The following is a 25171-nucleotide window of genomic DNA, read 5'->3' on the forward strand; positions in this document are numbered from 1 at the left end:
GGAGAAGGGAGAAAGGGCAGTGGAAAGGGCAGGTGTGGGACACTGGGGGGACACAGTGCTGGGTGACGGGCAAGGGACGATGGAGACTACTGGCTGGCTGTCACCCACCTGTGCTGGTGGAGGGTCCTGCCGGAAAGAGGAAGGGTCTGTCCGAGGTGGAAGGGCAAGGGCAGGGTCTTGGGGGTCGGTAGGACCCTGCGATGGCAGGCGACTCCGGGAGCTGGATAGAGCGGAGCAGGCTGGGGCTGCTGCAGAGACTGAGCCTGAACCCGAGGGGTGAGTCCAGGACGCGGGCCTGACTCCTGCTGCCAGCGCCAGGCTCCCTGCTAGTCCTCTGGGCCACCCTGTCTGTCCCCCACCCGCGTCCTCCTGAAGTGCAGGGCCCCCCAAAGCACGGGGCCGGTCCCGCTCTGCCCTGTGGATGGGACAGCTCTGGATGGATCTATCCTCCATGAACTTATCTAGTTCTGTTATAGTCTTGGCCTTCACAACATCCTCTGGCAAGGAGTTCCACAGGTTGACGGTGCAATTGTGTGAAGAATTCTTAGACCATGTTCCTACTGTAAACAGAGCCAAAGAGCTTGACACAGAGGGAGGTTACAAACAGCATATTGGTTCTTTGTGTATCCCCAGGTTACCTTAGAGGAGATCACTTATTTATCGAGCAGCATCTGCACAGTTGATAGAGAACAGGGGATCTGTGTTCCAGAGTTTACAATCCAGGGCCCTGTCCTACAAAGCTTATAGACACAAGTCATTTTATGCTGGTGAGTTGGTCCTACTGAACTCAACAGACGTTACTCACGAGCATACGTTTTTGCAGGCTCATGGCCAAAACCCAGTGCATTTCAAACACAAGCTACACTGGATGGCTACATGAATATCCCAAAAGCCCTACCACTGTTTCTGTTAGGGTTGTCTCTGTCACCGGTTTAACTAAAGATATGCTCTTAAACTGGTTTAGTGAAACCCATGTGGACGCTACTGAATGGATTTAAACCCATTTACATTCAAGCCAGGGTTAAACTCCAACCACCTCAGTTTAAACAAGCTTTAAATTAAATTCAACCCACCTTCATTTAAATCACTTCAATTAAAGGAACCAGGTTCAAAACCAGTTTAAGAGAGTTCACACAGGGATTTGCACTGGTTCAACTAAACCGATTTAAAAGCAGCTATCCATTAAACTGCTCCAAGGTCTAATTCAGCCAAGGCTCCCCATTCCTTCTTCCCCGGGGCACTGGGGGCGAAGGTGTGGGGAAGGGGGACGCAGCAGGAACCGCTGGGGGATTTCAGATATTTCACACGTGGCTCGGAGTTTGCTAAGCTCCTGGAGGTTTGCCCTGTGGAAGTCTTGCTGCCTGGGCGCCCAGGTGTCAGGACAGGATGGAGCTGGGGGACCAGCAAGCTTCGTTCCCAGTTGCTAGGTGGAGTGAGCCAGGCTCCAGCGTGGGGCGGATGGGAGGCGGTAACTGGGCCATGGGGGGATTGGGGCAGCGGGACCCCTGCCTCCACAGTCCCGAGCCCTCCCTCCGAGAAGGGGGAGGCTGGGCTGGGAGACTCGGGGCTGGAGCATGCCCAGGGGGTGCACGGCCAGAGCCTCTCCCCCAGGCAGGGCTGGGCCCGGCGGGGGGAGGCGCGCAGCCTCTCCAGGTGCAATGCGCCCCGCGGAGCGCACGGGAGTGGCCAGCCGGGGGCTCTCTGGGCTCGCCGCCGGGCGAGGTGCCCGGCCCCCGGGGAGGGAGGCAGCTCTGCAAAGTTTGCAGCCGGCCTGGCCGGAGCTCGCCGCCCCCGCCGGGCCTTTTGCACACGGGTCCCCGGCGCTTCACACGGGCCGCGGCCGGGGGCCAGATAAAGAGGCGGCTGCGAGCCCGGCGCGGGGGGTGGCTGGAGCAGGGGGACCCTCGGAGGGGACCTGGAGCCGAGCGCGCCCCGGCAGGTGGGGATGGCGGACGGGGAGGAGAAGCGGCACCTGCTGGAGGAGCCCAGAGACAGGTGAGGGGCGATTTCTCCCCCTTCAGGGGGCAATTGTATCCCCCCCCACTCCGCTTCTGAGCCTCCTCCCAGACCCAGTAACAAACCCAGCTCCCTTCCTCCCCCATGGCACCGTCCCCCCAGCTCCCCTATCTCTGGCAAGGGATCTCAGTGCTTCCTCCAGCCCAGCTCTGCAGCTCCTGGGCTGGCCTGACTCCCCCTTGCACTGTGGGACCCCAGGGAGAGAGCCCAGCCTGGCTGCAGCCTCCTCTCCCCCATTCCAGGCCGCCAGGCCCAGCTCCCCAAAGATATTTAGGTGCCCAGCTCCCATCGATGCCAGTGGGTGTTAAACACCTACCAAGCTTTGAGGATCTGGGTTCCAGGGCGCCTGCTTCCGGGTCAACAGCTTCCCTGGCTCTGGAGTCTCTCTGCCCTTCTGGGGGGAGAGGGTGTCTCTGACACAGAAGGGGCCCCCCAATAATTTGGTCTGGGGGACCAAACCAATCCACTGTCTCCATGTGCTGCCCCTTATTGGGGGAACTTGGAAGTGGGGGCTACAGCTGGAATAACTGTGGTTCCTTTAGGGTGTTGAGGGGGAAGAGGAGGGCTTGCCGGGCAGGGAGTGAGTGATGGGTGGAAGAAGGAAGGGGTGGGGGTGTCATGCTTCAGACCGTCCTTTCCTCCCTGGATGGAGGGGTGTTTTCAAGCAGGGGGGACTTGCTAGGCTCTGGCCAGGGCTTTCAAGAGTGACTGGTGATTTTGGGGTGCCCAACAGGAGGTGCCACCAAGGGGTCTGGCTTTCAGAGACAGTGCTCCAGCACTGTCTGAGAATTGGGCATCTCAAGGTGGGCACCCAGAAATCCCTAGCTTCTCTTGAAAACCCGGGGACATGTTTCCTTTGGGGGGCTGGAAGGGAAGGGCCTTGGGCACAAAGGGGCATAATTTTAATTTCAATTGGAAATCTCCTTCCCCCTCTCCCCGAGTGTCTCAGCCAGCAGCTCCCAAGAGTGGTCAGTAATGGTGACTCTCTGCCATTCAGGTCCTATCTGAGCGTCTCCGAGAAGAACTTTCACAATTCCATGCTCAAGTACATTCCAGACACGTCCTCCATCGAGCTGGGCCTCCCGGGGAACCAGCATTGTCATTCCAGCCGGGCTGCTGGCAGCCACTATGATTCTGAAAAGCAGCGGGCTCGAAGGAAACTCTACATCACATCCGTGATCTGCCTGGTCTTCATGACCGGAGAAGTCATAGGTAAGATGCCAAAATAGCCTATGTCGTATGGCTTCCTTGAGCCGAGATGCTGGAACAGCTAAACTGGACGAGAGATTCTTCTCCACCTCCTCCCTAAACTGTTATGTGTGGCTATTAAACAGCTGCCATGGTCTGTCCTAGAAGTGGTTGCATTTCATTGTTCAAAGAGCAAATCCCAAAAATATAATTGTGCATCTGGGTAAGGGCTTGGTCCTGCAAGGTGGGCACTTGGTAGGATCAAACCTTAAGGCCCTGATCTTAAGCCCATTGAAATCGGCAGCAAAAACTGCTATGGGGAAGAATTGGGCCCTGTGTTAAAGTGGCCGGGTGAACTGAAGGACATAGGCTGTCTCAAAGTCACCTTTAGTGTGGGGCCACAGGGGAGGGATACAGACAGTCACATCAGCTCATAGCCCCACTGCTGGCACTAGGGAAGGCTCCAGCTATCAGGGGTTCTGCTGGGACAGACGCAACGAAAACCCAGCTGAGTATTTTGCAGCAGGCTCTGGTGATAACCAGGAGCCGCTCTGGTCTCAGGAGCCCACCATCACAGGGCCTCTGATCTTGCTTCAGGGTTTGCTCAGCACCGGCCTGTGAAGGGCATAGGGGCAGCGTCGGTGCTGAGGATTCATTCTTTCTCCTCCGTGACTTCAGGGGGATACCTGGCCCACAGCCTGGCCATCATGACAGACGCCGCCCACCTGCTGACGGACTTCGCCAGCATGATGATCAGTCTCTTTTCCCTGTGGATGGCCTCGCGGCCGGCTACCAAAACCATGAACTTTGGCTGGCACCGAGCAGGTAACTTGCCGAGTGGATTCCCCTCCCGGGCTGGGTATGAAGCCCAGGTGCTCCATGGAAGAACAGCACTGGGCGTGGTGACATCTAACAATGCTCCTTTCTGTTGCTGGGTTTATCTGAAAGGAAGGGAGCTTCCTTGGTGGGGGGTTTGCAAAGGCTCCTGAATGATGCTGGGAGGGAGGGACATTTGCAGAGCAGTGGGGGATGGGGAAGATGTCAGGATCCCACACGAGTCCCATCCAGCCAACGCAGGCTAATCCAACAGACTCAACCCTGTGGAGCACATACCTGAATGCACAGAAATCATCTGCAGCTCTATTGCAGTAGCTCGAAGTGCAAGCTGTTTGCTAACTCCCCCGAGCAGGGGAGCCTTGCGATTGTCCCTTTTTGCTGCCCCAGTGCATCCACTATTCCAGGATCGTTGGCACCTCTGGCTCTCCGATCATTAGTGACCCCTGTGGGACCCTACCCCAGCGGACACCCATGCTGAGCCACTGGGTCCTTCTGGCAGCAAGTACTTCCCCATCACGCTGGGTCCGGTTGTAACCAGTCCTGTGGCTCTCCTGCTGGAATGGGATGTTCCCCTTCCCTTGTTCTGATCTGGTATTTGGACACAGTAATTCCCTCCCTCCTTTAAGGGCCACCCCTACTACCGTCCATCTGAGGACGACCCGCCCAAGGTAGAGTTTGCTCATCGCTTAGCTACACTTCTAACCAGGGGAAGGGCTTTGCTGAAACCGCCAAGGAGAGCCTCCTGCGAAATGCAACAGCTGAAAGCCCAGGTGCTGGGTAGATTTCTTTCACACACCCCCCCAACTACCTTTGTTCTCTAAATTCCTACAGAGACCCTTTAGTGCTGCAGTTGTTAAAGGTCTGTTCGCATTCCCTTTCCCAGCCTCCCTTTGTCTGTCTCTCCCTGTGGCGTGTGAGACACCCGGTCCCCCTTCGCCCCTCTCCATTCCCGGCCATCTCCATGGTGTTTCTCAGCTGTCCTCATCTTGACATCATACATTTTTTCCTGACGTTGAGCTAGTGCTGTGAAAGGTGCTGGACCGTGAGCCTTGCAGCCTGAGGCCTGGCCTGCACGTAGGTGTCGTGCCGCTATCATGATTTCAGTTGGGGAGGCGCCGTTTCATGAAAAGAGTTAAATCTGTACCGCCCCTCGCACGTAGGTAGCTCTGCTGGGGTAAAGGTCCATTAGGCCGCGGCTAAACTCAAAAGTTGTATTGCTTGAACCGTCCTGGGATAGTTAAAGTGGTACCCGCTTAGTGTGGGTGCAGTTTTACCCGTATAAAGGTGCTTGCCTAATAAATAGCTTATTTCCATAGGGGAAGACATAACTGCATCCACACCTGCAGCTGTACCAGAGTAACTTGGTTTAAAAATGACACTTCTGAGTGAAATAAACCGGTACAAAATCTGTGCAGAGCAGACCTTGTTCTGGCATAGCTCATGCCCCCTCCCTTACAGGTATAAATGATACAGGGATATGCGCCTCTCTACCCGCGTCACTGCAGCCACACTAGACGGGGTTGTGTGGCTTTAACGATGCTGGGAGAGTATACTGCCCAGAGAGCTGAATTCAGAGAGGACACGTCAGCTATATTTCAGTAGTGGGCACAAGGGGAGGGTAAGGTGGTATGATTGACGAGCCGAGGGGCCGGAGGGGAGGTGTGGATCAGAAGCAACTAACGATGAGTGTGTGACTTAGAATTGTTAAACATGTTTAGGACTAGTCCATCTGGGGAAATTGACCAGCATAGCTAGAGTGGAAGAATCATTATTCTGCTAGCGCTATGCCAGTATATTTCCCCTGTAAACAGGTGTCAGTTCTGCACACACACCCCCAGCGCCAGCCCCTATATGCTGCTCCAGTGTGTATGGACCATAAAGGAGTTGCAGTTTCCCCTGGTGCAGGAGATGCGTAAGGCCAACGGAAGCGGCTCGCCACAGACCCCGCTCTCTGTCCCTGGTGCTGGGGGAATCTGGGATCCTGTGCAGCCCTGGGGAGGCAGCCGTGAAGCCGAGAAGTCCCTGCATGAGGCTCCGTGGCTGCCGTCCCCCAGTGTGGTGAGCGCTGGGTGTCTGGAGGAGGATTTGCTGTGTGTTTCTTGCTCTCTAAGCCTGTGCGGGCCGGGCTTTCTCTGCAGAGATCCTGGGGGCCCTGCTCTCGGTGCTGTCGATCTGGGTGGTGACCGGAGTCTTGGTTTATCTGGCAGTGGAGCGTCTGCTCTCGAACAACTACGAGATCGAAGGGGGCGCCATGCTCATCACCTCCGCCTGCGCTGTGGCGGTGAATATCATGTACGTCCGGCCGGGTCACTGGCCCTCGGCTCCTGAGAACGCTCCGGGGCGCATGCAGGAAGGGTCATTCATTGCTGGTCACGTTGCAAAGGTTAATCCCTCACACTGGAATGTTTCTTCTGGCCAGTCTCAAAGGCCCGCCAGTCCAAACAGGCCATTAATCCTGGGATTAGCGGTCTCCCGAGGCCCGATCCTGCTCCCACGGGAAGCCCCTGGCTGTTGATCTCCACTGGGAGCAGGGGCAGGCCCTTGGTTGGTAGAATGCCAGAAGGGATTTTGCAAGTGAGTTTGGAAGTGGCCGTGCAGGCTCTGTGCTCCTCTTCACACCCCCCGACCCGGAGCTAGTGTCTAAAATCTGGGTCACCAAGGGGGCAGCAGGGTTCTCAGCTGTCTCCTCTGCCTCTACTGGGAACTACCAGATGGGGGTTCTGTTGACCCATGCGGTGGGGCATAGGATTGAGGATCTGAGCCTCCCTCTGTGTCAGGGCTCCAGGGTCTCTGTTACTGAGCCAGAGTGATGCAGGCCAGAGCGTCCGTGGTTAGCACCATCTGTCGCAGTCTGGGTCAGAAGCCGGTAGCGAGAGCAGGGTGGAACCGAGCGCCGCACCCTGCACGGGGAGATGGAGGGAAGGTGGCTTCGTCCCTCTGCAGGCAGGGCTTGTCTCGGTTGGTGCAGAAGGCGTGGGAGGAGACTGTGGGTTGAGCTGCCTCGCTCGAAGACCTCGCTGCACCGTCTTTCCCCGCAGAATGGGAGTCACTCTTCACCAGTCGGGTCATGGGCACAGCCACCACGGCCATAGCCACCATGGGCCCAGCAAGCAGCGGAACACCAGCGTCCAGGCCGCCTTTATCCATGTGGTCGGGGACCTGCTGCAGAGCGTTGGCGTCCTGGTAGCTGCATACATCATATATTTCAAGGTACGGGCTCTGTTGCCAAGAGTGTCTTGGGCGCAGAAGGCTGGAAACTCCCCGCTGCCCGATGTACGAGGTGTCTTTCATCTGTTGTGGCATGGGAGTTGGAGCATGATGCCTGCTGTCCCAGGTGGAGGAAGGAAGAGCTACTCCTTTGGCAGGAAGGTGTGGTCTGAGCACAGGACTAGGAGCCAGGAATTTTGGCATTCTTATCTTTGCTCTGCTGGTAATTCCCTCTCTGTCCTTGAGAAAGTCACTTAACCTCTCTGCCTTCGTTTCCCTGAATGCCTTGCCCAAGGACACAGAGGAAATTAGTGGCAGAACACAGATTAGATATGAATTTTTTTTTTAATTGCATTTCACTTACTTCCCCCACCACAGAAATGCAGCCACCTCTGGAATGGCATGCAGCAGCTGCCTAGCAGCATTGCACAACCGTGTAGGATAGGAAGTGAGGGATTCTGCGTGAACTTGAAACTTCAGGGGAATGCAGGGATGTACTGTCCAAGTTGGAACTTAGCTGAGACACTAATGCTGATGCCCCAGTTCTGTGCTATAGGATTGTCCACACACGGTCAGGATCTCTGCTTCTCTTCTCATCAGAAAGGAGGCATGAGGTCCAGTGACGCTATGCTGGGGCATTGGGTCAACACTCAGGCCAGGTCTATACTGAACATTTTTGCCAGCATAGTAATGTCGCTTAGGGATGTGATTTTATTTGCAACGTTATTATACTGCTCAGAGTTTCACATGTACAGTTATACTGGCAAAAAGGGGGAAAAGAGATCCTGACACAAGCACTTTTTTTTTTTGATACTATAAACTGCTTCTACACGAGGACGGTTTGCCAGTAGAGCTACGCTGGCAAACCCTTTCTGGTGCAGACTAGCTCTTACTCAGAGGAAATAATGCAACATTTTGAATTATTGGCACCTGGCTGTTCCCAAGCAGTGACCGACCTCTGCTGAGCTTGTGATCTGCTCAGCAGTCACCACACACGGTGCAACTGCAAGAGGAAAAATGGAATTTTCATTTGGAACGAAGCTCAATAGCTCAGGAAGGAAACCACTGAGCGTTTTGTAATGAGATTACATGGCCTGTTTGAGAGGAGACATTTGCGAGCTTTAAATTAAATACACCGAGTAACAGCTTTCCTCCTCCCACCAGCCAGAGTATAAATACGTAGACCCCATCTGTACCTTCCTGTTCTCAATCCTGGTCCTTGGAACGACGCTGACCATCCTCCGGGATGTCGTCCTTGTGCTGATGGAAGGTAAGGAGCTGTACAGAGCAGGGTAGTTAAGTGAACGATTGGTTAACCCGGTCCCGTCGCTGTGGTATGTTCTCCCGTGGGTTACAGGGCACCTCCCTTTCCTGCTGATGCGGGGCTCTGACCCTGTGTGCCTCTTGCTGTCTTGAAGGGACCCCAAAAGGGGTGGACTTTAACAACGTGAAGGAGATCTTGCTGTCCATCAACGGTGTGAAAGCCCTTCACAGCCTCCACATCTGGGCCCTGACTGTCTCGCACCCAGTGCTGTCAGTCCATATCGCTATCAGTAAGTATCTGCCTGGCCCCTGCCTGCCCGTTAGGGAGACAAGGTGGGCGAGGGAATATCTTGTATTGGACCAACTCCTGTTGGGGAGAGAGACCAACCTTCGAGCTCTTCTTCAGGACTGTGTCGGTGAAAGACGCAAGCTTTCGAGCTAACAGGAGTTGATCCAATGAAAGATGTTTCTTCACCCATTTGTCTGCCTAATATCCCGGGACCAACATGTCTACTATAAGGCCGCACACATTTAGGACTTGATAGAAGTGCTCCCGTTGCTTCAGAGGCATTGGATCGTACCCTGGAACAAGCCCTCTTGGCAGAAAAGCTGTTGGCAGTGGGGGATCCTGGGAGATTCCGCGATGCTTCACTGGCTTCGCCTGGTTTTGCGTCCAGCTCAGAGCTCTGCTTAGATTCACCCAGAAGCTCATGATCCTTTAGTACAAAATTGGAGCCTTTTTTTTTTTTTTTTTGGGTGGCTTTGCACAAGTTTCCATCCCAAGAGACCTTTGTGGTTTGGCTGGGTTTTGCGTAGTCTCGCTTAGATAAGAGAATGTGATTCTCTGCCCCCCAAATTATACAGTTTAAGGCGCTGCAAACTAACTGATTGGCCTAGGCAGACCCGGCTAGTGCACCCTGGTAGGCTCAAAGGCCAAGTCTTTACCCCATGACGTGACCTCTCCAGCCTCCGTGCTTGTGTTCGTTCCAGATGAAAACGCCGACGCCCAGACAATCTTGAAGGAGGCTAGTTCCCAACTGCAAGGGGCGTTCAACTTCCACACCACCACCATCCAGATTGAGAACTACTCGGAGGATATGAGAGACTGCCGGGAGTGCCAGAGCCCCTCTGACTGACCTGCTCTCTACACGGGGGGGGGGATTGATGACCAGCTGTGGACAACCATCCTGGGAACGCTGCTACCTCAGAGCGCCTTTGCTGCTGCCAGAATAAGGACGTGCCGTGGTCAAGTGCCCGTTTGGAGGCAGCAGGGTGCCAATCCCTGGGGCATTGGGATGAGGTGATTTGACCGTGTTCTCTCCTGCACTGTGTTAGAGAGACCGTAACATTTTCTTTTCTTTTCTTTTCTTTGCTTTTTATTTCACTTTCATCCCATCCCGAACAGGGAGCATCACTTTTAATATTCTGAAAATAAAGCAGATCAAATGACTCTGTCCCTCTGGCTTCGTGCTCCGTGTGAGAGGCACGTCCGCTCTTCAGAGTGCTCTCGTCTGCTTGGTTTGCCATAGGAGCATCGGGAACGTCTAGTCTGATCCAGGGGGGCCATTTCACATTTTGGGGGTGGTGCAGCTTTAACTAGGATTCCAGGGGCTACTTAGGCACCCGAGAACTCTAGGTTTTTTGCAGCTAACAACTTAGAAATTAGCTGGCAGGAGCACTGTATCCAATTCCTATACAAAGAAAGAAAAAATATATATACAAACGCCACTTAAAGCCATATTTTAAATGTATATGTAAGTTTAGAACAAGCAGGCAATAATGCAGCAAGATATTCCCAATCCCAAACCTCGAGTTATCAGGTTTGGAGCTTTAACGCAGATATCAGAAACACACGTGTATACTTTGTACGCTCTTTAGTAGAGAGAAATCAAATCTGCTCACTTTCTGTAGCAGCCACTGTTATGGCCATAACCTGCTCTATTTTAGTCAATTGGTTTGCACTCCACTAAAAACACATTTTACTTAATTTTAACTCCACTTTTTAGCCCGGCAGCCCAAGCCCTGTGAGACCAAGCCAGCAGCCCTTTGATTGCAGTGTAGACGTACCTTAAGGCATAGCTAATAACCTCCACCAGACTAAACCCAGGCCCCAGTTGCATTGTGGCTTCCCCCACAGCCAATCGTCCCTCTCCATTTTCTTTCCCCTGCAAACTTCCACTTCAAAACAACCAGCAGTGAAAAGCCCCCCTTGAAAGCACTGCAAAGAGGGGCAGATGCCTGCAATCCATCGCTGAGAGCAAAAGCTGTCCAGCCCCAGCTGACAGTTGTGCATGCAACCCCCTGCTCCACGAGAGCCGAGCTCATGTGATGCTGCTGCAGGCAGCTGTTGGCTTTCTGACCTTGCTGGGATTTCGAGCAGCGCCATTCCCCCGGAATGAGGACGACCCCCTTGATTCCCGAGCCTCTGCACCCTTCCCCATTTTTTGCACCCATCAGCCATTTGCACACGCTCCCGGAGAGAGAGTCACTGGGGGCCTTATGGGGTATTGGCAGCCTTCCGTGTTTCCTGCAAGATTCTCTGCCTGGATAAGCAATGGCATCGATATCCGAATGTTAAGGACGTGAACCCGGATGGACGGATGGGAAGTGATTGTTGTTCAAATGCTGGACACTGACAGACAGGAAAATAAATTCCCGTTCTTAATGAAAGAGAAAAAAAACCATGATCGCATTTGGGCTTGGGCTGGAACCCCGGGCTCTGAAACCCCCTGTGGGTTTGAGTCCAGCCCCAGCCTGAATGGCTACACTGCCGTTTCTAGCCCCACAGTCCAAGGCAGTTGCCCTGGGCTCCAGGACTCCATGCCGTGGGTTTTTTATTGCCCGGAGTAGTGGGTGCTGCATTACCCCCCACAGCAAGGGCTCCTCCATGGCCCAGCTCCATCAGTCTCTTACCCAGACTGCAGGGGTGAGGAGCCTGGTGCTAATGGGCTGCATGGCACAGCGGCATGGATTTGAAGGCCAGAAGGGAGCATTAGGTCATCCCATCTGGCCTCCTATATACCACCGGCTGTAGAATTCCACCTGGCTAGCCCCGTACTGAGCCCAACAACTCACGTGCCCAGCTGCAGCCGGGCTGGTGCGTTTGGGTCTCCACGCAGGTGAGGGGGTAGTTTCAGCACTGCCAATCATACCGGTGCAAACCTCACGCGTCAGGCCCCCTCCAGCCTTTGCTGGTGCTTATGCCAACTCCCTCTCCCACCCCTCCCTTCCCAGCCGGTTTTTAACAGCGCACACTTGATGAAGAAAGGAGGAGCGGGGGGACTGACTTTGGGATGATGGACGCTTTCAGCTCCTCATCTCTACAGGTCTGTCGTATCTTACAAGCATTTAACATGCGCGATTTCAGCTTTACGCGGTCAGCAAAAACAAAAACAAAACAGAAAAATAACCATTTTAATACTGTTTCTGTAGTGCGGGCGATTCCGCCCGCCATTACACTCAATGTAATTTTGACTATATGCAATTTTCGCTTTATGCGCTGACTGCGGAACGTAAACCCAGCGTAAGAGGCAGCAGACCTGTACTACGCTGCTTTTCTTAGGCTCAAAACTGGCCGTGACTCCGCTGCGAGCTTCCTCAGAGCAGTGCCGCGTGAATGCCTGCAACAGCCAGTGAGGTGCATTGCAGCCAGTGGGAGGAAGGGCATGAACAGTGCAGTGGGTTGGATGCCTCTGGTCACTCATGAGCGGCAGGCGCTTGCAGCAAGATCGATAGGTCAGTTCCTCGATGCCCAAGCGACAGATTGTTTTAGTGCGAGTGGGGCATCAACATCTTTGGAGTTATGGGTGCTCAGCACTTCCTAGAGGCATGTTTTATGGGCGACGAGGCCTGCTCCCTTGCACGAATGATTGGCCCAAGATTACTTACTGTGCCGCCAGCTCGGGGTTATTTATGCAGCCGCGGTGAAGGGATATTTACGACATGGAGGGTATGAGCCGCTCGGTTTATGAAATAATCGCTCCTGACGGGCTTGGCTTCCCATTGTTTATAGACTCCTCGGAGCGTTTTTACGGCTCTCTCGGGCGATTGGTGGAGCTGTCATTTTTCAAAGCAGCGAAGGCAAGGAAAGCCCTGGCCTTAATGAAACCGCTTCCACCTTGTAGGGCCCGATCCTCAGCTGCAGGAAATCAGCATAGGGCCCAGCCGGTGTCAATCAGCTTAGCAGCACTGCAGTCCGTGGTGCTCCATCCATTTACACCTGCTGAGGATCCGGTCCTCTGGCTGGAGGAATCTCCATTCATGTCTTACACTCAGGCTGACCTCACCCAGAGGGTTTTAATATGTGGGTGAGTCAAATGGGTCGGCGGCAGATGTGGATTTTGCGCAGCCTCTCCTAGCTAAGAAGATTGGGCTTGGTTAGGACTTGGCTGGGAGACTTGAAAACAAGTGCACTTATACAGCAAATTACTAGATATTAACTAATGAATCATCACACGCCAGTTATGGGCAAGCTAGTACCATCCCCATTTTACAGCTGGAGAAACTGAGGCACAGCAAGGTAACGTGGCTTCCCAAGATCCCCCAGCAGCTGTCCTGGGACAAGAACCTAGAGATCATTGCTCCTAGAGCGGTGCTATATCCACTAGGCAAGACTGTCTTTCTAGGTAGCCAGCCACCCTGACCATTCATAGCTATGTACACAGTCCTGAACCCCCTTCTACGAGAGTCCAAGGATGTTAACTCCCGGGCCCTGGCTAAATTCCAATTTGGGCATCTGCCTCCCCAAAAGCTTGCCAACAATTTCAGCTGGCAGGGGTATTCTTCACTTCCCTCTGCAAAAGAACGAGAGAGAGAAAGAGAGAGTGTGTGTGTGTGTGAGAGAGAGAGAGACAATTACTGCTGCATTCCACCCCAGAGGAGGCTGCAGTTCAGTGGTGGGTGAGGCAATTCCTGTTTGTGGAACCTTGCAGAGGAGAGGGATAAAGGCGAGATATTTGTATCATGGGGAAGCAATTAAAGGCTGAATGATCAGAAATAAGTAGTGGGAGCCCGGTAGCTTTCTCAGCATGATCAGCTCTTTCCTTCAGCTCAGCCCAGCTGAAATTCCAGTGGGAAATCCACCGCCGGGATTTATTCATGACTTCATTGTCTCCTTCCAGCCTCGCTCCAGCTTTATTTCTAAGCATCATTTCTCTGAGCCCATAAACATGAGAACCTTAAACCAAATCACTTCTGGAGACCCCGGCAGCAACCTAACTGCCTACTCGGCAGATTGCCTCAAAAGCAGCTGCCGTGTCTCATTTATCTTCTTGTTTGAGGCTCGTCCAAAGCCATGTTTATGGCTGTTTAATTAGGAGCTAATGCCTTCCGTTTGGCCTTCTTGCTTTCTCCGCCATTGGCAGGTTCTGCTCAGCAAGCGCTCAGGTGCTCGGTCTCATCGCTAATAATGCTGCCTTCGTTCAGCTCAGAAACTGAACGACACAACCATTTAGGCGACCAGGGCGCTGCGATTTGGGGGGCGCCATTTTCTTCGGCAGCGACCGCGGCGGACGGATCTTCGGCTGCTCTGGTCGCCGCTGGCATTTAGGCGGAGGGAGCTGAGGCAGGGGGGTGCGGGGAGGGCCGCCTGCAGCAAGTGTGTGTGGGGGGGTGGCACGCAGGGGAACTCCCCGCCCCAGCTCACCCCTGCCCCACCTCCTCCCCGAGCACGCTGTCGCTGCTTCACTTCTCCCACCTGCCAGGCTTGCGGCACCTAAGCTGATTGGCGCCACAAGCCTGGGAGGCGGGAGAAGTGAAGCAGCCATGGTGTGCTCGGGGAGGAGGCAGGGCAGGGGTGAGCTGCTTCACTTCCGCCTCCCAGGCTTGCAGCGCCAATCAGCTTAGGCGCCGCAAGCCTGGGAGGCGGGAGAAGTGAAGCAGCGACGGCGTGCTCGGGGTGCTCGTGCGCGGAGCAGAGGTGAGCTGGGCGGGGGACTCCCTCAGGGCAGAGGGTGGGGGGGGAGCTGCTGCAAGGGGGCGCCTCAGGGCGGAGGGGAGTAGCTGCTGCGGAGGGGGGACACCTCAGGGTGGAGGTGCGGGGGGAGGGCGCAAGGTGGAAGTTTCGCCTAGGGCGCGAAAGATCCTTGCACCGGCCCTGGACATAACTCTGCTGCGAGCTTCCCTGTGGCAGTGCCACAGGAATTCCGGCAACAGCTGCTGCGGTGCTTTAGCAGCGTGAATTTCTGCACAGCAGTGCCCTATCTTGCTGAGCGCGCGGTCCCGCATGGGTTCTTTCTATGCCAAAGTGTAGCAAGGCAGTAACCCCACTCCTGCCCTGAAGGGCTGAAAACAGCCCTGGGAAGAGGGCTGTGGTAGGGGAAAACCTGGGCTGATTGGGGAAGCAGCCACAGCTGGGCCATGCCCCAATCAGGCCGCAGCTCGACTGAGGAGCAGACAGTCTCACTCTGCTTTCAGAGAGAGAGAGAGGCCTGGTTGCTGGGAAGCTCAGGGTGCCTAGCGTGAGGCAGGGCTGGGGAGCTCCAGGCTGGCAGGCCTTGTCCAAGGCCCCACAGAGGTACTGGGTTGCAGGGAAAGGCAGCAGGTCCAAAACCCCCTTGCCTGTGATGAGGGGCTGATACTGCAGTCTGCCCCAGGGGAGCTGAGGCTAGTTGGTGAGTGGCAGTAGCCCAGACTGAGGCAAGGTGGGGATAGGGGGTCCCTGGGGAGGGGAGACCCTAAGAGTGAGGGGTTACTGCCAGGGGCAGCACTCCAGATAGTGGGGCACCAGAGTCCAGGGAGGGACATGGGATGCTGCCTGCAGAGGACGCTTCAAGGCTGGAAAACGAGCTAATTCCCAGGACGCCGGCAGGAGGTGCCACAGGGGTGAGTCCCTTGTCGCTACACAAAGCGAACAGCGCTAATGCTTTGTGTTTGTGTAACACCGACAGACCCCACTTGTCGGCGGGATCGAACCGGGGACCTCTGGGGCTTAGTGCATGAGCCGAAAGCCAGCTGGCTGTTCGTTAAGGCTCTAAGTGGTCTCGGTGCCACTAGATGGGCCAGAACACCCCACCCAGAAGGTGTGTGGGTTACACTTGCTCCTTTGAGCCAAGGATTTCAAAGTGCTTTACAAATATTAGGCCCCACAACACCGCTCTGAGGTAAGGATGTATAGCTAGGGACAAGTAGGTGTTTTACCAATGGGAAACTGAGGCACAGGGCAGCTATGACCTATGTTCTCAAAAGCGTCTGCTAACCGTGTGTCCATTTGCCAAGCACCCAACTTGTAACAGGAGAGCAGCGGGCGCTGCAGCTCAGGCCCTGCTTCAATTCAACAGGATTTGGGGCGCTCGACACAAAGTGAGAATCCATAATGAGTGAGCCCTTTTAATCACCAAGGCCAAAGCCTCAAAGGTACCGGAATACTGTGAGGAGCTGGGCCAAAGTGAATCCGAGTTAAGGTGAGAACCCAGGTGTTCTGCCGCTCCGTTCCCTGCTCCATCTGGAAGTAGAACCCAGGTGTCCTGGTTCCCGGAGCACTGCTTGCAGTACTTCCATCCTTTGCTTAATACAGAACGATGCTATTAGGGTGACCAGATGTCTCAGTTTTATAGGGACAGTCCTGATTTTTGGGTCTTTTTCTTATATAGGCTCTTATTACCTCCCCCCCACACACAGCCTGTCCTGATTTTTCACACTTGCTGTCTGGCCACCATAGATGCTATGAGAAGTTTTAGGGGAACACGTAGAAATGATACAGGCTTGGAGGTAATTGCTTTGCCCTGCCAAGAGCCTGAGCTAGGTTTCTGTCAGGAAGAACAATAAAGTCCCTCTTGAGTGCACACGATTGCTGTGCAGGGTGAGTTAACCCCACGAGCCTTACACTAGTGACACTGTGTTGAGTAGAACATGCTTGGTAGCCATTCTTGCCAACCCTGGCGATTATAATCAGAAAACGCATGATAGTTGATGTTGGTCTTAAAGCTCCAGATCCTGGAGTCAGGTGATTATGCGAGACTCTTGGCTTTCACTGGGAATAAAAAAGTAAGTTTTTAGCTCTCCTGGTTGCAGTGAAAAAGCTGGAAAAATGTGACCCCTGAAATGTTCCATCATCCCAAGGCAAAGATAAAAAGTAGTAAATGGTGCATTTTTTCTCTCATGATTTTTAAGCCAATCTTGTAATTTTGGGGGCCTGACTCATGATTTTTTGACCTCGTGGGTTGGCAAGAACAGGTAGACAAGGCTAGTCGCAGACACAGGAATTTCTAGACATCTCCCTGGGCCCTTTGGTGGCACATTCAGAACCAGGCACGATAGTTGTTCTGAGGCACAGCAGACTCGACCCGCAGTTATTTTTAATGGAGGACAACAAACAGTCCCATCTGCTGATGGGAGGGTGACTGGGTTTCAGTCTGAGCTGTTCAATGCATGGGTATAAAACAGATCCTTGGTGCCTTTTCCAGATTAAATGAGTTCTGGATTCACAGAAGATCAAACTCCTACCAGGGGAGCAAACATTACAGTAACTCCCCAATGTATCACAGATGGGTGCTGACCCCTAGTGGCAGCAGAGGGAGGGACGATCCCTGGATTCTGTTCCCTCACTTCCACAAGAACCTATTTCTGTGCCTGCATTTCTGGTGGGTTGAAATAGGGATTGTGGCTGCGACCAGGACAATCAATGGAATATACATTCAAAACCAGCCTCATAGACTTAAGGTCAGAAGGGACCATTATGGTCATCTAGTCTGACCTCCTGCACAACGCAGGCCATACAATCTCACCCACCCACTCCTATAACAAACCCCTAACCTATGTCTGAGTTATTGAAGTCCTCAAATCATGGTTTAAAGACCTCAAGGTGCAAAGAATCCTCCAGAAAGAGACCCGTGCCCCACGCAGCAGAGGAAGGCGAAAAACCCCCAGGGCCTCTGCCAATCTGCCCTGGAGGAAAATTCCTTCCCAACCCCAAATATGGCAGTCAGCTAAACCCTGAGCATGTGGGCAAGACTCATCAGCCAGCACCCAGGAAAGAATTCTCTGTAGTAACTCAGATCCCACCCCACCTAACATCCCATCACAGACCACTGGGCATATTTACCTGCTAATAATCAAAGATCAATTAATTGCCAAAATTAGGCTATCCCATCGCACCATCCCCTTTTTCTTAAGGCAGACAGGCTGAGACTCCGAAGGCAGGTCAAGAAATGGAAGAGCCCATCATTCCTGCAAACCTTTATTTGTACTGGTAAAACCCAATAAAGACCGAAATTCCTTCCAGTATCTCGCCAGCAACTGTTAACGTGAGCCCAGCATTAGGGAGGTCTAAGCAAGGAATGTTTCCCCAGGCCCCACTGGGATTCCAGTTCGCGTGGCTGTAACCAAGGCTAGATCAGTAACGTTAAAGTCTGTAGCACTGGAATTCCAGCTCAGTCCGGTCTCCTAGGAGCATGGGAATAAAATGTCCTGCACGGCGGCTGCCTCCTCTCCAGCTCTGCTTCTCAAGGGCTCCGCTGTGCTCTCCCCAGTGCTAGGGTTTCTCTAAGTGCCGGTACTTCTTGCGCAGCACGGACACCTGGTCCTTGAACAGCACGGGGTCCAGGCGGAGCTGCGAGTGCACCAGCGGCATGTAGCCAAACCAGGCTGCGAACCGGTTGAGGCAGTCCTGGCGCTGGGAGAAGTGCAGGTTCCCGCTGGAGACGGCCGCGCTCTTGGACATCTACGGCGCGCAAGGGGAGAAGAGAGCGCTCAGGGCTATTGCACAGACTTAGGGGCTTCTCCTGCTCCCAAGAAGACTGTGGTGGTTTTACCGTTGATTTCAGCAGGATCAGGAGCAGACCCTAAATTAGAGGCGTTTGACCTAACAGCTCCTTTGTAAGCCCCCAAGGAGGGAGAGGAGAAGCCAACAAAACTACAGAGAGAGGTAGCACAGGAGAAGTGGGGGTACAGGAGCTAAGGGACTGATAGATCAGAGGGAGAGCTGAGAGGTGGGGGTTTCCACCGCTCTCCCTTCTCCACCTATATCATAGGTTGGCCTTGAACAAGCCGGAGAACCAGGCACTCCTCTGAGAGATCCCACCCCGAGCAATGAACCCCGGGTGGGAGCCGTTTTGCAACAGCTACTGTTATTCGTTGTAGGGGATGTGGCCTAAGACCAGGCCCCGGAGGAAAGTAGAAGCAGCAGCCTGTGGGGTCACCCTCTGATAAGAGCCTTTCCCAGAATGCCTTTCCTGGAGCTGGCCCTTTAAATCAGGGGGAGACAAGCTGCTGCCGCTCTAGGGAGAACATTCTGCACCTAACAGTTACAGTCTGCGCCTCCCGCCCATCTGGGGACTGCCCGTCTCCCTCTGCCCTGCACGGCACAGCAGCCTCTGAGTGGAGCTGGGAGACGCACAACCTGCCTGCCGCCGGCCCTGTGCTCTGCACGCGGCTGCAGCCCGGGGGCCGGAGCTATGCTGCCCAGGAGCAGGGCTCTGAAGGGAGTTGGCTAGGAGGCACGGTGGGAAGCAGACAGAGCTCTCTGCGGGTGCTGGGACGGGGTCAGCCCTGGGGACGTAAAGGAAATATTAGGGTGGCCGCTGGGCATACAGCTCTGAGCAGCAAGAGGTTAATATGTAAGGCCTGGATGTTTTAGGCTATTGGGGAAAGATTGCCTAGTGGTGAGATCTACTAGGGAGCGGGACGGCTTCCCTCAGGGACTGGGCAGCTCCGTTGCTTAAGTCATTAAGGACTGAACAGGGCAGGGCACCGGGGCCCAGGCAGCAGGACTCACCCGTGCTGGCCAAGGGGGCCCAAGAGGACCCTAACTTTGAGGAGTCTCTGCTTCCCCCCCACCCCAGCCCCCTGTGCCTGGTATGCTCCTGGCTCGGGGGTGGTGCCCCAAAGTGCCACTCTCAGCTCCCTACCTGCTGGGGGGCCGCCTCCTGGTGCTGCTTCTTCTGGGTCACTTTGATGGGCGGTAGCTTGGTGACAGCAGACACGAGGACGTTCATCAGGATGTCTTCACAGCTGGAGAGCTGATCGACCAGGCTCCTCAGGCTGGCAGGCAGGTAATTGGTGAAGAGACTGTGATAATACCTGGGGGGGCAGAGACTGTGATAATATCTGCGGCGGGCGGGGGGTCTCAAAGAGCATGAGCCACCGAGGGACCATCCCGTTCCCCAGGGCTGGGGGAGGCCAGAGCATGTCCCATGGGCCAAAGGCCTCCTACAGCCACAATGCAACTCACAACAGCCCTCTTCCACGTGGTGGCACAGGCGGGGGAGGAGTGGCCCTGTCCTCGCTCCGTGTCCCTCGCCTCTCCTCTATTCCAGGGGCCTGCCGCGGCCGGGACGTCCCCCGGCCACAGATGCTCAGGCTGATGCACCGCCCACCTGGCTCGGCAGCTCCCTCCGTGGCACGGATGAAGGCTGCTCTTTGTGAGCCGAAGGCAGGAGCCCTGCGTTCTCCTCCCGCCCTCGACACTCAGGCCGCGACTTCCTAAAACGGGTGCCAGCCGTAGTGCTCCTGGGGGCTCAGCATTCCTTGCACCCCAGCCACTTGAGGTCCCTGCGTATGGATTTAGGGAGCTACCTTTAGCCTCCTCTTTTTCGAAAGCTTGGCCGAGGTCTCCCTCAGCTTCACTGTCCTGCTCTTCCAAAGGAGGTTAGCCCTAGTGAGCTCCTTCCCGGGGCATGGGGCTCGATTCCTCCAGTATTACACTGCAGGACCCTTCCAGCACACAGCCAGGCTGGGCCCCGTTGTCCTGGACACTGCAGAGACACGTAGCAAATGGCAGCCACCATCCCAGTCCAGGGTAGGTGCTTTGAGATCCTTGGCTATCTAACTCCAGACCTGTTATGGCTGAAGCCTCCATGTCTGGGCTAGCGACTGTTCCTACCACTGGGTGGCTTCGAGCTAGTTCAGCTTCCAGTGGGGCTTTTGGGTGGAAGAACAGAGCCCTCCAGGGTTCACTCTGCCTGGGCCCCTTAGGCTGGAAGTTCTGGAGAAGGTGCTTTACCTGTGATAGAATGCAGCTGCGGTGAGAACCATGGAGAACTCGTTGGTCCACTTGGAGGTGTAGCCCCACTGGCTCTGGCTGGAATCCCAGAAGTGACTCCGCATGGGGAAGCCAACAATGCGGTCGGGGAAACTCCTCCACACCACAAAGGCAAAGTCGACCTGGGGAGGCAGACGGAGAGAGTTCCCCACCAGGGCAGGGCCGATAAGCAGCAGATCCAAAGTCAAATGCCTCCATCGTTCGGAGGAGAACGCTGCGGAGAGCAGAGCTACCCTGGCTGGGACAGAGGCCGTCTGGATTTGACCCACCTGGTCTTTACCGTCATTGCTACTCTCTGCGAAGACCAGACACGTCTTCAAAATGCCTCTCCACGCCTCGACGCCTCGCGCCAAGCAACCTGCACCTCCCCACTCCCTTTAAGAACATGGCTCCATTGCTCCAAGCCACACCCCGACCAGCTAAGAGCAGAAATGCAATGCCTCAATCCGCGGCCTGCAGGTCAGGTTGCCACGTGATCCTGCCGGCTCGCACGCGGGAAATGCCCTTGGGCCGGGCGCGTACTTGGGCGGAGGGCCTGCCGGGCTCAGCCAGGTGTCTCAGCGAGAGGCGTGGGCGATTCAGTAGGTGGCATGCTGCCATCTGGGTTTTTCCTGGAAGTCTCTTATTCAAGTACTCGCCCAGGCCAGCCCTGTTAAGCCTGGGAGATCTGGTGCCCTAGTGTGGGAAGTGCCAATGACCCGGCATGGGGCGCTGTGCTGGGGAGATGAGGTCTTCTAGATAGGATGTAAAGCAGAGCTTCTGGCGGCTCAGGGGCTGGGGCACTTTTTGTAAGAGGTGGGTATTGACCCCCATGTCCTCGCCAAATTCTAGCTTGATTATTATTACAGGGTCTATCTAAATTCCCATCATACTCAGGCCTGATCCTGTGAGGGTGAGAGGCCCAGGGAGTTGAGGGCACTCAGCACATCACATGATCTGTTAGAGTTGCTGCACCCTGTTAAACAGCTGCCACGTTCCACCCGAGAGGTGGCTGCACATCCCATGGTGCTCTGTGTGCAGAGGCGGATTATAGTTTTGGGGGGCCCTGGGCCAGGACAAGTAGGGGGCCCCTCTCCCACATTCCGCCTGCAGTCCCCCCGCCCCTGTCCTGCGCTCCTGCCGGAGAGCGGGGTCAGAGCACTGGGTGGGCTGGTGGAGCGGGGCAGGGCACAGGCCCCCCAATTGGCCGGATCCCCTAGGGATCGGCCCCATTGGCCCAGTGGCTAATCCGTGGACAGCTTGTGAAGCCCCTTGAGACTCTGCTCTCCCTTGAGGCGTCTTTATCTAGTTCGCTGCGTCCCACCAGCCCCCTCGCCCATCCCCTCACCTCGCTGGTCGACAGGCTCGTGTGTTCATCCAGGCTCAGCACCGCATCTGTCCCGATGGCCGAGTACGGGAAGAAACGGTCGCTTACCTTGAGTGAGAGGGAACAGCAGAGTCAGGGAGGGGGCCAGAGCCCCTCCGCCCCTTCCCCATCCCCTGGAGAGCGCAGGCAGACCCAGCGCAGGCTAGTGCAGAGCAGGGGGCACCGCTGCGCCGCTCCCTGATGCGCAAATCCGTGCTGCGGTTCTTTGGCCGCGCTTCCCCCTGGCCCTTGGGAGGGCCGGGCTGCCCCGGAGCGGCAGCCCCACCGTGCACTGGGGATGCACAGCCCGTTCACAGCCCGCCCCGTCCCTCCCGCGAACGGCGGCCCGCAACCAAACCGCCCCGGCGCCCGCTTACTTTCCGCCGGCCGTGAATGACTGTCAAAGGCACTGCTGTCTGGGGCCATCTCCCCCTCGGCGGGGGAGGCTTCTCGCAGCCCCACAGGACTAGGATCTAAAACCAAATGCCAGGGCGCCTCGGTCAGCACAGGTGGGTGGCTCTGTGCGTCTGGCAGGGCAGAGGGGGCGGGAGGGTGTGCCCCAAACCCACAGCCTTCCCGTCCTCCCACCCCGCTGGAATGTTCGAGCCTGGCACCGAGCCACCCCCCTCGCTTTAATCAAACAAACCTGGGCGGCGCTAGGGGCCCAACCGCTCACCTGTGGCTGCTTTTAACTTCTACTTGCTATGTAAATAGCCTCTAATTGGGGCCTGGAAGCGCCCTACCAGCGCGAAATTAAAAATCATCATGCCAAGGCTGGAAGCGCCTGCCCGGGGCTGCGGGTGTGGGACGAGGTCTAGTTAAAGAGGGTGGTTAATTAAGGTACATAAAACTCTCCCCTCTCCCATCCCTTTGCCCCAAATAAACCCTCGGGGCCTGATTTTCAGAGGTGCTGAGCGTCTGCACATCCCACAGGGCCAGCTCCACATCTGGTGTCACTCCACTGGAGTCAATGGGCCCAGTGCCCCCAGCTGGCATAAATCAGTGTCACGCCCTAGGCGTGAGTGGGTCAGAGCCCCACATGGGATGATTCAGCATCGCTCCATTGAAATCAGTGGGGCCAGATCCTCAGCGGGTGTCGATTAGCGTTGCTCCGTCGGTGCGAATGGAGCAGCTGTGGCCTGACTTTCTGGTGGAGGTTTTCGGGGGCTCAGCGGCTCTGCTGACCTGCCAGGGCCTTTCCGGGTCTCTATCTGCCATTGTCAGAGGTGCGTCTAACCCGCCGTGGCCCCAGACCCAATGCCTGCTGGAGTTAGCGGGGGCCTTTCCAGTCATTCCTATGGGAGACGGGTTCGGATCCAACCCCAATGTTCCCAAAGCCCAGAGGTCTCTGGTTCGGGCCTGGCTCTAGTTCTATCAGGAAGAACAAACCAGTAGCTTAGGCCCTCGCCTTCTCTTCTGCAGCGCTAGAACTGAGAGCTGGGGGTGGGGAGTTAACCTTTGCCCCTGACCTGGGCGCAGTGCTGGGATCTGGAGACGGCCTGGATGAGCTTGAGGATGGGCTGGGAGAGGGAGACCACGGGGGAGACGGCCCGGATGAAAGCTGTGAACTTGCCGGCGGGGCTGGACCCTGCAAAGGGAGAGAGCGGATCAGTCCGGGGTTCCCGAGGGACGCGCCAGGGCGTGGGCGGGGGGAGCGGTTCCTACCGTGCTGCAGGTGGTAGAAAGGGAAGTCGCCGAGGTGGGTGGAATACTCCGGCAGAGCCAGCAGCCCCCCCGGCAGGGTGTTCCACAAGAACTTGGGGCGGGATTCTCGACGAAACAGCCGATCCTTGATTATCTGGGGGGGAGATGGAGACGGCTTTCATCACCCTAGCACCAAGCAGCTCATCAATCCAGCAGTGCTCCGCGGAGGAGCCGACATGCACTTGCAAACCCGGGGCTGGGACAATGCAAGCCAGGCGCCCCCCCCACCTCACCCAAACACAGAGTGCAGTGCGCTCTGCCGAGCCCCGGACGGCACGGCAGGACCTGGCCGTTGTGCAGAGTTGGGCGGGGGGGGGGGGCTGATTTGGAGAGGGAGGGCTCATACCCCTGAGTTTTTGCTCTGAGGCTCAAATCAACATGAAACCGATTCAAATCCACCACGTTTTGCCCCCCTCTTTGTCACTGAATCTTGCTTGGCTTCCATCCAAAACCATCCCTCAGCCCTGAAAGTTGGGGGGAGGAGGGGGGCTCCTGCTCCTACTGTACGGCGGCCAATGCATAACTCCCTGATTCCCTTGCCGCACCCGCTTCCCCCCAGGGTAACTGTACTGACTTCAGTGGCGTTCCTCCTGATTTACACCAGCGAGTGGAAGCAGAATCCAGGCCCAAACACACAACTAGGAGCTGGGCTGAAACCAAGCCCCCAGCTCTAGCACTGGCCAGCTATCCTGAGCTGAACCAGCCCCCCAGGAGTTCAGGGCACTTTGGAGCCAGATGCTGAGCCCTTTGCTCATGCTGGCACCTCCCCACGGGTACAAAATCTGGCCCGGGAGCTCGCTCCCTATTTATAACACTGAGCAAACCTCAGACGGTCGAGGCATTTGGTTTGGATGAGCGGCCAACCGTGCTGCCTTGAACTATCTCAGCCTTGCTGAGCTGCGACAACAGGGCTGGAAACAGCACAGACCAGCCTTCCTGGCACTTCCTTCTTCCGACCCAACCGGAATAACTGGGAGAAGCGGCCTCCCTGCGGCCCATGCTGGCGGGCTGTTCCAGAAACGACGCTGGCGGATAGACAGCGAACTCTTTTCTATTTATCGGCGGGGGGGTGAGCCCTGGATCGTGATACGATCCCGCAGCTCTCCTTTCCAATGGGAGGCTTTGTGTAAACGATATTGATGAGTCCGGGTCTTGCTCCCAAAGGGGAAATGCCATTTGAAAGACTCACCGCTTTGCTGTGTGTGAAGTTAGCACTCGGCAGAGGGGCGCCATGGATGGCACTGGGGCCTGAAGGCCTCTGTTAGCTATTATTGTTACTATGATTATGATATTTATGTATTGTGCTGTGGTAGCACCCGGGAGCCCCAGGACCCTGGTGTGCTAGGTGCTGTACAAACAGAACGAAAAATATCCCCTGCCCCAAAGAGCTCACAGTAAGACCAGAGACGACAGGTGGAGAAAGACAGAGATGAGGGAGCTCAGCACAGTTCAAAGAAACAATCAGATGATGTTGGCGAGTGGTGTCAGCCCACCCACAGGGCAAGCTTCCCCCACCCTGCCCTGCCCGTGTGGCAGGGGCTTGTGACAAATAAGTGAGCACCAGCGTTCCAAATTCATCCCTGGTGCAACATCACGGACTGCAGTGGAGTTACACTGAGGATGACTTTGGCCCT

At 55.6% G+C, this 25171-nt stretch overlaps 2 protein-coding genes across 4 annotated transcripts in view; one reads left to right on the forward strand and one right to left on the reverse strand.

Moving 5' to 3' along the window:
- Nucleotides 1-1316: 1316 nt before the first annotated feature.
- SLC30A2 (solute carrier family 30 member 2) lies at nt 1317-9961 on the forward strand. Of its 2 annotated transcripts, none has more exons than XM_039511159.1 (8): nt 1317-1427; nt 3014-3228; nt 3883-4029; nt 6180-6333; nt 7080-7251; nt 8413-8518; nt 8667-8801; nt 9502-9961. In XM_039511159.1, exons 1-8 carry the CDS (start codon nt 1387-1389, stop codon nt 9645-9647), a joined length of 1116 nt encoding a protein of 371 aa, XP_039367093.1. In that variant the 5' UTR covers nt 1317-1386; the 3' UTR covers nt 9648-9961. The 2 variants fall into 2 exon arrangements, with proteins under 2 accessions (XP_039367093.1, XP_039367092.1); XM_039511158.1 differs by lacking the exon at nt 1317-1427 and adding an exon at nt 1770-1995.
- Nucleotides 9962-17682: 7721 nt separating this feature from the next.
- EXTL1 (exostosin like glycosyltransferase 1) overlaps nt 17683-25171 on the reverse strand; it is a 44314-nt gene continuing 36825 nt past the window's right edge. For both annotated transcript variants that reach the window (XM_039511813.1, XM_039511812.1), the window contains 7 exons: nt 23499-23631; nt 23303-23421; nt 22211-22306; nt 21816-21902; nt 20450-20610; nt 19356-19527; nt 17683-18169 (listed from right to left, as the gene is read on the reverse strand). In XM_039511813.1, coding sequence (XP_039367747.1) covers nt 17981-18169; nt 19356-19527; nt 20450-20610; nt 21816-21902; nt 22211-22306; nt 23303-23421; nt 23499-23631 — 957 coding nt within the window. In that variant the 3' untranslated portion in view covers nt 17683-17980. The remainder of the gene's footprint in view (nt 18170-19355; nt 19528-20449; nt 20611-21815; nt 21903-22210; nt 22307-23302; nt 23422-23498; nt 23632-25171) is intronic.

Source organism: Mauremys reevesii, linkage group 23 (genome assembly GCF_016161935.1).
Source record: "Mauremys reevesii isolate NIE-2019 linkage group 23, ASM1616193v1, whole genome shotgun sequence".
Classification (NCBI taxonomy): domain Eukaryota; kingdom Metazoa; phylum Chordata; order Testudines; family Geoemydidae; genus Mauremys; species Mauremys reevesii.

Excerpts from the sequence above, each read along its gene's own strand:
- SLC30A2 (XM_039511158.1), top strand. The coding sequence starts at position 1,946 with ATGGCGGACGGGGAGGAGAAGCGGCACCTGCTGGAGGAGCCCAGAGAC. Across the intron at positions 1,996-3,013 it reads CTGGAGGAGCCCAGAGACAG|GTCCTATCTGAGCGTCTCCG; the intron begins GTGAGGGGCGAT and ends TCTGCCATTCAG. Across the intron at positions 8,519-8,666 it reads CGTCCTTGTGCTGATGGAAG|GGACCCCAAAAGGGGTGGAC; the intron begins GTAAGGAGCTGT and ends GCTGTCTTGAAG.